The 11,132-nt window shown below is 46.2% G+C and overlaps 1 protein-coding gene across 2 annotated transcripts in view; it reads left to right on the top strand.

Annotated features, from left to right (window-relative positions):
• Positions 1-6,691: 6,691 nt before the first annotated feature.
• LRIG1 (leucine rich repeats and immunoglobulin like domains 1) overlaps positions 6,692-11,132 on the top strand; it is a 113,622-nt gene continuing 109,181 nt past the window's right edge. The window contains exon 1 of one of the 2 annotated variants that reach the window (XM_040246606.1): positions 6,692-7,517. In XM_040246606.1, coding sequence (XP_040102540.1) covers positions 7,300-7,517 — 218 coding nt within the window. In that variant the 5' untranslated portion in view covers positions 6,692-7,299. The remainder of the gene's footprint in view (positions 7,518-11,132) is intronic. The other variant, XM_040246607.1, reaches the window with a different exon arrangement.

The following is an 11,132-nucleotide window of genomic DNA, read 5'->3' as shown; positions in this document are numbered from 1 at the left end:
GGAACACCCGCACCCAGACTTCCTGTCTTAGTGTCAAGGACTTCTGTGGCCAAGACTCTTTTTTTTTTTTTTTTTTGAGATTTCTCCATTTGTTTCTTATGAAAAATAGGGTTCTCACTTTAAGCCTTAGCTGATATTTTTTTGAGAAAGAATAGGACTTCCACAATGTCATCCTTTCAAATATTTTATTTTGCTGCCCGCTACATGGGAGAAGCTACCTTTTAAAAATAAGCAGATATTCTGCATTTCTCTCACACCAAGTTCCAAGTGAGGAGGAAGAGAGCTCGTTTTGTGCCCTGTTGCAGAGCCGGGATATTTATTACCCAGTAGGTTTTGTTCAACCTCTTAAGTCAGTCAGCACGTTTCATTCAATCAAGGGCCCTGACAAACATGCCAGGAAGGTCAAGTGATAACACTCATTTTTTGGACACTCCTAATGACAGGTTCATTTGATTAGATTTAATTCCCCACCCTCCCCCCATCTACTCACATGTTATTACATGTCCTCTTAGCCACATTTGTTGTTTCAGATATCTACTGCTGCATCACCCATCATCCCAAAACTTGCTGGCTTAAAGGAAGGTCTGTTTTTATTGGTTCCCATTTTGTGGGTCAGGAATTTGGGCCAGGTTCAGTGGGGATGGCATATCTCTGCTCATGTGGTGCTGGCACACACGTGTTAGAACTGGCACAGTATCACTTCTACCATGTTCTGTTGGTCAAAGCAAGTCATAGAACCAATCCAGATTCAAAGAGGGAGAGAAAATATACTCTACATCTTGATGGAAGAAATTATTGGTGGCCATTTTTGCAGGCGATTAACCTATATCCTTGCCTTCTTAGTTAATGCACTTCAAAGAAGAAAAAATAGTGTTTTTTGTGGGGTTTTTTTTTTGTGGTGAGGGAGTCTGGTGACAAGACAAAGTCTCTCTAAATATCTAAATCCAAGAAGAGTGTCAGAACTCCCTCAGGGAAATGAGGATATTTAAATGATTACCTAAAGAATGTAGCTCATGTAGGACAGTGACAGTGAAAAGCATATTATGTATATGTCTGGCTATACATTTACGATAAATTTGAAGTGTGTCAAAAACCTCAGCGTCCTTTTGGAAACAAATACAACAGGCCATAAAATTCTCAAATGCTTCTTATTAGCCTGAATGCATCTCAAAGAAAAAGGAGAATTGAATGGCACGAGAGGATTTGACCAAAATCTCATGGGCAGCAGATGTTTTGAATGTTCTTCCGTTAAGGGGCAATAAGGCAAACCACATGCCTGCCTATATTTTGGGAATTATTTTATTGAGGGCTTGTGAAAATATGGAAAATGTAAACATATACACATAAGCATATGAAAATGCATTAAGTGTGGTCTGTCCTCTTGGCAGTGATGGGAGAGACAGAGGAGGTTTATATATGGGATGTGTAAGGTGACCTGATACTTCTTAAACTTTGTGTGTGCAAGCACGTCATTTGGGGACCTTGTTTCAAAGCAGATCCTGATCCATTGGGTCTGGGTGGGAGCTGAGATTGGAGTTTCTGACACGCTCAGGTGTATTTATGCTGCTGGTGCACAGAACAGAAGAGCATGCCTGTATTAGATGGTAGATGGAAGGGGCTGCTGATACGCTTCCCTGTTCACAGGGCAGCAAGGGTCAGGTAGCAAATGTTGCCTCCGTGCCTACCACGTGCCTGACGCTGGGCTAAGTTCGGGCTCTGAACTTAATGAGCTGCCAGTCTAGGAGGAAAGATAAACACAAAAAATGATTGCAATAGAAACTGCTGAGGGAATGGTGGGTTAACTGTGATTCTGATGATTTATCTGTCAATTAGCAGAGGCTTTGGTTCCTGAACCACCTAACAAGGATGTGGCTTGGGTTAGTTGATTGACTAGAGTCTTGGAGTCTTCATCTATAAAGTGATCTTTCCAATGCCTACCTCACAGAATTCTTAGGTGACTTCAGTAAAATTAAGCCATAACACCACATAATGCCTAGTGCATAGTAACTGGTCAGTAATGATTAACCTTTATTATTATACAAGTCCTGCCATGTATGGTGGGGGGAAAGACCAATATATTCATCTGTAAAATATTTTGCTTATTAATCAGAGAGAAAATTCAGGAAAGTGATTCACCACTGTGGAAAAGGAAAGAAATTTCATCCATTCTCACAGGATCCTTGGAAAACAAGCAACATGAGCATCTCTTAAGACATTTTCTGAATATAAAGCGTGTGTGATGATGGTTGAAATGGATTTAAGGTTCTATTTTTTCTTGACTCTGTGGGACCTTGACATGTTTAACCTCAGCTTTCTCATCTATAAAGTGGAAACAATAACAATTGTCATATTTGAAGTTTATGAGGCTCAAATGTCATAATGAATCTTTGGTGTCCTCACAGCCAGTTTGAATCTTGGCCTTGTCACTTATTAGCTTGTGTGACCCTGACCATTTTTCTCAACTTCTACCTCACTAAAAAAGTACGTAAAGTACTCTGCCAAGGGACAGACACAGAATAAGTGCTCTGTAAATGACAGTTGTTGTTATGATGTGACCTTCCTTTGAAAAATATAAGGTATATGACTTCATGAAGATTATTATTATAACATGATAAATGTGCTGTTCTTTATATACATTGAGGTGTTGCTTTTGAGTTTCTGGCAGTAAAGCATAAACTTTGATTTCCCGCCTCTCTCCTCTGTCATGTGTGGTTGCAAGTAATAATTGGAAAGGCAGCAGATTGGTGGTAAGAGTTACAGCCTCTGTGATGATATTAGCCATCACTTCATAATTGGAGCAGACAGCCTGCGTCTTACACTGATCCTCACACCAGAATCTCAAAATTTTGAAATGCTCCTAGCTTTCATAAAGCTTTTTCTTAGTCATTCAGTGAACCAGTCAAACATACAGGGTCTAGTTTGTGTTAGAATGTGGACTCTAGTGGTTTGGGGCCCCTGGTGGATTCTGCTCTGCAGGAGCGGGAAAGGACAGATGAACTTCAGGTGACAGCCATTCTTGCTATGGAAATGCAGTGACTGCAGCCTGGCACCCTTTGGGGCATTAACAAATATTTCAGTAGCCAGAGAATGTACAATAAAGTATACATCTCTGCACTTTCACCAAGGGAAAAATTGGGATGGGACAGAGAAATCTCCAAATTGTCTCTTCTTATATTCCATCCCTTGAATTCCTGTCACCTTCTCTACCTATCTGTCTCATTGACACAGTTATTGCGAGGAAGGAGTTAATGAGTACACAGCTTTATTTTCCTTGTAAGAGAGATACAAAACAGTCTCAAAGCAGGGCTGTCATCACCCTGCAAGTCTTCAGGGGTTTTACAGGTAATTATTAACCCTTTGTGGCCTGCCTGGGGTGGGGAAACCCTCTGTGCTACTACTAAGCAACTACTAAGATATTCCATCTACGGTTTGTACCTGCACACTCAATTTTTTTCAGACTTAAAATTCAGTAATACCTTAAAAATAAATCTTCTATGTATATAGGCTCAAATGATTGACAAAGTCCCCCAGGTCCTATATCAGAACAGATCGTTCCCTAACTGTCTTAGCACTGGGTCAGAAGTACCATTCTTTTTGTTTTCCATTTGAGAAAAGTGAGGCTTAAAGGAAATGACTGGGCGAAGGTTTCATGGGTAACAGGTCTTGGCTAGAATCCAGGTCTTCTGAATACAGCCCTGGTGCTCTTTGAATGTACTGAACATAGTGTAAAATCTCTTCTCACAGTCAGAAAGCACGTCTGAATCTAGCATTCTTTAAAACCGCCAATTATCACCACCTAGAACTGCCATAAACTGCCCCAATTCAGTCTCCTGGAATTTGTGTTTTCTTTAAAAAAAAAAAAAAAATCCATGTGATCAATCTGTTTTCTTGTTATTTTGTCATTTGCTTTTCTCCTGCTTGGTGATTTCAGGCTATTTAGATTTGGGGTTTGTCTCTTTCAGTGAGTTTAGGGTGATTAACTGCTACAGCTGCTGTATTTAAGAGAATCCTGCAGAGATTTGGGATGGGAGGGGGGATTTGAGTCCATGCTGGTCCTAGCGTTTGGTCTCTGGTGGATTAAAACGAAGTGGAAAGCCTAAAAATCCCTGAATGACCCCCTTCAAGGAGTAACTTTAAAATTGAGGAGATGGCAGCGGAGGAAAATGAGGACCCACAATGCCCAAATCAGCTGTTGCTCCATGCTTAGACCACTGTTTGCTTTTTTGTAAGCAGTGACAGAGACTCCCTTAGAAACTTGCCCTTGTTGTTATTCAGGTCTTTGTGATTTTAAGTTGTGGCTACAGCTGAATTCTCCCCTGAACTCTCCAAGCCCACACTCTCCCTTCAGTCACAAGCAGGTTGCTAGTATATGGGCAAACTTCCATACATGGTATGGGGAGCAGACATGACTTCATGCTCTGCTGTAGACAAGGGGAACTGCCAAGGCTCAGGCGCCCGGTGCCTGCAAGTGTTCCTGGGTTTTGGAATCATTCTCTCTGGCTGCGTGGTAACCAGACCACAGGGGCTGCTTTAGACTTGTGAGCACATCCTTACCTTGCCAGTTCTCAGGTCCAACCTCCCTACCCTCCAAGAAAGCATCTCACAGGTGCACCCACAAGCATCTGGAAAAACATTTGACAATAAATGTCCTTTTTGTAATACCAATTGTGGCACAAACGTGAAAGGTAATTTTAGGTCAGCCTCTCAAGGGGTTCAGTGAGTTCGGTTTGTTTCTGCTGCATGTGTTGTTTCATTGGAGGTGGGGCAGGGCAGGTCTGATAGCTTTGTTTAAGGAAGTACTCCACGGGTATTCTGCATTAAATTACTATTTTGTGTTCTTTGGTCTTGAAAAGTTTCAGAAACCTTGCCATAGAGGACTACACCAATTCGGGGTCCTTTAAATTCCATTTTCTGCTTATTAATATCATTTTACTGAAAGGCATTGTAACAAAGAGGTATATTTCTTCTTGTCCAGATAGATGGTGTATGTTTAGTTTGGGTCACAAATGAAACATAAAAGCTCGTTAAGGTCTTGGTAGAATAGATCAGGTACAGCCTTTTTCTGATAGTGTTCCTTGGGAATCATATTTGCATTAATTTACACACATATTTGTGCTTTGCTTTGGGCATTACTATTGAGATCTTGCAGAGAGAGAGGGAAGGAGAAAGAGAGAAACAGGGAGGAGGGAATGGAGGAAGGAAGGAAAACAGGAGGCACCAGTAGCTGATAGCATAGTGAATCAGTAGAAGTTGGAGGAGGATAAAGAGGGGAAGGAGGGAACAAAAAGAAAGGAAACCAGCAACCACGTGACTACCAAGCCCAAACCCAGTTTTGGTTAAAGAAAAGAAGTTTTCTTGACTGAGGAAAATTTTAACATCTCAATTAAAGCAACCCCATAGAATGTATCAAAAATGAAGCAATGCTTAAATTTTTTTTTTTCTTTCTGAGGAACATCTTCCTTTCTTTTTGGTAACACAGAAGTCAGATTTCAGTTGCTGGAGCAAATGTTTTTCAACAGACATGACTCACTTGATTTTCCTGACAATGTGTGCAGTTATGTTAGAAACTTGCGTACTCTTGGGAAGGGACATGAGACACCAGCAAACCACAACGCCGATAGGAGCAGCTATATCTTGATGTACTAATCTTGTAACTTTTTTACTCTGTGTGCGTGTGTGCGCGCGCGCCCCCCTGAGCGGAGTGCGTGCCTTACTCTTGGCGCTGTCGTTAACACTTGGCTACTACGGTCGGACCGGTAGGAGCCAAAGCTTAGTAACTTGGTAAGAATTACTATTTCTCTTTTTATTCTGTCTCTTAGGAGTTCTTGATGTATAGCTTCTTGAAAACTGGTTTTAGAAGGATGTGATTTAAACAAACAAAGCAACCCCTTTATATCGAAGGCTGGAGTGTTTCCAAGATAACCCTTCAGCTCACCAGGGCAGAGGTGGGGATGGGGGTGGGACTGCGTACACCTTTCAGATTCGGTTTCTGCCCGCATTACACTTTCATTTTGGTAATCAAGGACATATTGCTACACTTAAGGAGTCAGGAACAAGTCAGGAGCCAAAAAGAGCTCCCGGTTGTGAGAGAGGAAGGCGGTCACCCCTAATAAAATAACTAAAGATGTCCCAGCAGTAGATTAGTGAAGTTTTAAATCTGCATACATCTGGAAAATGGGTGTAAATTTTAAGTCGCCGGCCCTGTTTGCAGACTGGAGGGAGGGAAGAAACTTTGAGGCCAGAACGCTCCAAAGCGGGGGCAGTGCCTTCTTTACCGAAGTTTTCTCCTCCCGTACACCCAGAGGGCATACTTTTATTCCACCTCTCCCCATTGTACATCCCCCTCCTCCATCAGTCAGTAAGTCCCCTTTAAGAGCCAGAGGCCGACTCTCCCTTTCTCCTCCCAGTCCCCCGCCCTTCACACCTTGGGTGGGAAAAGAGACTGGGGTGGGGTGGCCGGAGAGGCGGGAGGGGCGGGATCATGGTGAACGCTCCAATGGGCGTCCAAACTGGCCCGCCGTGGACCCCGGCAACCAATGAACAGCAACCGGGGGCGGAGCGGGGCGCTGTTGCAAAGCATCCAACGTGGGCCGGCAGGAGGCCGCGGGCTGCTGAGCCCAGGGGGTGTGTGAGGGCGAGCGGCCGGGGGCGGGGCTTCGGGACCGGCCCGGGCTGGGCCTCGGGGAAGCGAGCGGCGAGAGGCTGATTGTTCGGCCGCGAGGTCTGCGGGGTTCTAGCTAAGCGGAGCGGCGTGCGGAGCCCAGGACCGCGCGGGCGCGCTCTGCCTGAGGCGCTGGGACAGCTAGGCGCACCGGGCCCTTGGAAGCACTGCGGGGGTGGCTGCGTCGTCCAGCCCGGAGTCTGCAGCTGGACGCTTGGAGCCGCGAGGAATATGCCTACGGGCGCAGAGCTTCTGCTGTGAACCCGAGCTCCTTGCTCGCAGCGGCGGCGGCACTTGGTGTGCGCGGGGACTCTGAAGCCCGGCCAGGAGCGTGGTGGGGGAACGAGGAGCGTCAGCCAAGCACCTTTTGCTGGGCTCCGTGGGGTTCTCAGCGAGCACGGACGGGTCGGCCCGGATGGGCGCGGGGTTCGCGGCCCCCTCCGGGCTCTGCAGAGTAGCCCAGACACCGGGGGCCCCCTGAGCGCCAGAGTCGCTACCGCAAAGAGAACTTATGCTGGCAGCTATGCCCCGGCACTGAGCCTAGTGCGGAGCGGAGCTCCTGCAGGCCCGCCTGTGCCGGCGGTCGCCCCGGACTTCGCAGCCCCAACACTGGGAGTTCGCTGCGCGCTCCAGACAAGATGGCGCGGCCGGTCCGCGGAGCGCTCGGGGCCCCGCGCCGCTCGCCTTGTCTTCTCCTCTGGCTGCTGCTGCTGCTTCAGCTGGAGCCCGCATCGGCCACAGCCGGCCCGCGGGCGCCCTGCGCCGCCGCCTGCACTTGCGCTGGGGACTCTTTGGACTGCGGCGGGCGCGGGTTGGCGGCGCTGCCAGGGGACCTGCCCGCCTGGACGCGGAGTCTGTAAGTGCCGCCCTTTACGCCCTCCTCGCGCCCCGGGGGGCTGTCACTTGCGAACGGGACAGCTAGGGTGCTTCTCCGAAAAGGGGCTACACATTGAGTTGCGTGTGTGTCAGCTTTGAATGAGCTGCAAAACTGTTAGTGTGGGATTGTAGTGGTGACATGGTCCTTGGGGATGTGGAGGAGACTGTGCGTGCGAAGAAGTCTGGATGGGAAAAGTGCGAGTCTCGTGAGTATGTGGAGGTGCACGAGCGTGTGTCTTTGGGGTCTTAAGGCGGGAAGTGTACCTCGTGGGGGGAAGGATGAGATCGAACGTGGGTCTTTGGGGTCTTAAGGTGAGCGAATGTGGGTCTTGAGGTTCTGGAGAAGAAAAAGTGTCGTAGGAGTGTGGAGGTGAGTGAGCGTGGCTTGTGAGGGCCATCTGGGAGTTGGTGAGTGGGTGGGAGTGTGGCGGTAAGAGTGTGAGTGGAAAGTCAGGAGGTAAGTGTGTGTGGGTGGGTGGAGAGCGGGAAACATCTGGAGGGGAGAGTGTGAGGAAGTCTGTCTAGGGGTCCGCGAGTCTCTTTTTCCCCTCTCCTATAATCCACCTCTCTTGTCTGAGCTGCTCGGCCTTTCAGTGGGTAATGAATGAAGGTGACTTTTGGCTCCAGTCTTCCATTTACATCATTTATTAGTGAGAGTGTGCGTAGCCGCCTCCTCATCCACCAGTCTGGTGGCCTGACTTGGCTCTGGCCCCCGCAGAAAAATCTGGAGGACTCCCCGAGTTGAGTTAGGGGACTCTCAGAGTTCCTGGAGATCTATGACTGCTGGAAGTTGGTCCTTTCCCCCCTGGTTGGCATCTTAGGGAACTGTGTTCCAGATCCTTCCTGTCTGCTCCCTAGGGAACTCCTAGGGCTTGCCGATCCAGTGCATCTTGGGGCCCACCCTGTAGCATTTCTCCTCTATAAATGGTGCAAATGAGTCTTGGAGTAATGCTACTTCGGGAGAGGGCGCGAGACTCGGGTGCCAGACTCTGATTTCAGCAGAGTGTGTTAACCCGCAAGAGGCTCATTTCTGTGCTGTCAGGATTTTGACCTATTGGGACTTGGTGGGCCACTTCTCAGGAAAACACAAATACGGAGTTGTGTAAACATGGCAGAATGTCATAACCTTTTAAAATTTCTAACAAATCTGCTTCATGAGTCAAAATCCTGTCCAGCTATCAGTAATTAGCATCTCTGCAGAACTGTTAGTACCTTCCAGAAGAGGCCTAGCTTGAATAGTCTGCTTTTTAGTTGAATAATTGGACATATTCCTAGAACATAAAAAAGTCACAGTAGTAACCTCAGGCGTGACATTCACTCTTCAAAAAGAGAAACAAAACTGGTGACACCAGTTTTAACCAACACCTGTGGCTTGATGTAAGAACATGTGGTCTGAGACTCAGGCTGCCATAAGGGGAAAGAAGTTAATTCCTTTCCAATGTGAAGGTCCCGTGTCTCTGAGCCTTAACAGATCCCTTAACGCTCCACACTGCTTAGCGACCCATCCTGCGCAGGTGTGAAACTTGACCCTTATGCACAGGATTTCTCTTCAGTGTTCTGCTGCTGCTTTGGAATTCCCTGACTTAGGGAAAACCAGTGGTCAGGTGGTGGGATTTTAACACAGGTGGTGGCCATGTAAATTAATGGGAAGTAGACTCCGGAGTTGCCATTCGGTAGTACTGTATATAGCTGGGGCAGTCTGGGGGTATTGTGGGGTTTTTACATGCTCGAAAGTAGTTCCTTGTATTTTTTTCAGGTCATGGACTCAGTAGCTGCTTAAGTGCTCGCCTGTTGGAATAGTGGCTCCCAATGTCAGTGTCGGTTGCGTCATAGGCAAGGCACTAAGTGCAGAAGCGGGGGGTTCCTGGCGAGGACGGGCTGTCCTCTTGTTTTCACTTTCCTATGGCTAGAAGATCCTCTTTGCCTTGCCCTTTAATTTTTGGAGCAAAACTACTGGTTTTGTTTGGGGGGCTTTTGTCGCCTAAAGAGTGACATTTCCCAAGTCATAAATAACTTTAAAATTGCAGCCTTTTCTCTTTTCCCAACACATTTGATGATCAGTGAATACAAAACTGGCTATTTTGAACTTCAGGAGACTTGATTATACTGATTATGGTGTTAACTGATTAGGTTTTAAGTGAGTAGTATGGCCTCTGGTTAGAATGTGGCAATACAGTATTCAGTACAGAAATGTGTGTCCTTTGAAAAAATGTTTGTGAAATTTGTTTGCTTTTCTTCTGATTAAAGAACAATTAGGTAAATATTTCCCCCTCCTCCCCCAGACTTCACATTTCTCCATTTAAGTCCTTAGTCTAATTCTGAATTTTCCATCAGGATATTTATGTTTTATATTCCTGGCTATGATTCTGTAAGACTTGAGGGGAGAAAGTCTCTGTCTATATATATAATAAAATACTTTATACCTTCACCAACTTTATACCCTCTGAGTCCATTGTGTCTAGAAAGTGCGTTGAGCTAGTATATAACCCCATGAACTAGATTTACTACTGCAGCTAGTTTAATTTCAGGCTGTGGGTTTGAGATAGAAGGGGACCTGTGGCTTTATGGAACTTTTTTTTTTTTTTGCTTTTGTAAACAGTGCATCTAATTTTGGAGATGCTGTTAAGCCCCGCATAAGGAAAGTAAAAGTCCTTAGTGGATGTAAATGCAGTTGGAATAACAGAACTGGAATAGTGCTGGGAGAAGGGAAAATATGTTCATTCCTGGGGCCTGCGGACAGCTTATTCAACACAATAACTTATAGTCGTAGTAGTCGAGCCATAACTGAGTCTGCCATCCCATTACGTAGGTGAGAACAGCCTAGTCCAACCAGCACATTCATAAATAGCTCCCAGCTCTGCCAAGCTTTCTTCAAACTTCCCAGAACCTTAGAAGACTTCGAACTTCTTAGAACTCAGATGTTTTCTTTCTTTGAAATTGCTTTGGGGGAGTGTGGCTTCAGAAGCTGTTTAAGATGCAGTAAACACAGTTTACCTTCGACTTTTGTCTGTGGCATAAAGTTGAGCAGAGCTTTCCTTGTTCACAGGGTCTGGCAGCTCAATCATGAGCTAATGGGACTGTGATAGGAAGGCAGGTAGGCCCTGGAGGAGGAACCACTGATTCTCAGCTTGGAGGGAAGATGACTTGGCGTTCGAAAGCAAGGACGCTCCCTAAAGGTCACCGAGTGTGGTCATTCTGAGTCACATTAAGACAAATGAATTGATTGGTTCTCTTTGTGTTTCGTCTCCCTACCTGTTTGCAGTACCAAACCCAGGGGACTCAGTCAAACTTCTTTGTCAGTTTGGGCACCTAAGTGGTACTTAGGATTATATTAGAAAACAAAACGCAAGCCCCATGGTGGTTCCCATTGTTGTTGGGGAGCAAAGAATGCCTTTGTCTTTCAGATTTTACAGCTGTGCTGGAAGGCCCAGGTGTGCAGGGTGTTGTGAATTAAGGGTTTGGAAAATAGTTTCCATCCTGTTTATGCAAATTAGATCTAAAGTGCATATGACCAAATTGTGCCAGAACCAAAGCTAAGATTCACGCACGTGTGTGTGTGTGTGTGTGTGTGTGTGTGTGTGTGTGTGTGTGTGTG

Source organism: Oryx dammah, unplaced genomic scaffold, assembly GCF_014754425.2.
Source record: "Oryx dammah isolate SB20612 unplaced genomic scaffold, SCBI_Odam_1.1 HiC_scaffold_9, whole genome shotgun sequence".
Classification (NCBI taxonomy): domain Eukaryota; kingdom Metazoa; phylum Chordata; class Mammalia; order Artiodactyla; family Bovidae; genus Oryx; species Oryx dammah.
Note: the sequence above shows the minus strand (reverse complement) of the source record. Positions and strands in the feature narration are given on the sequence as shown.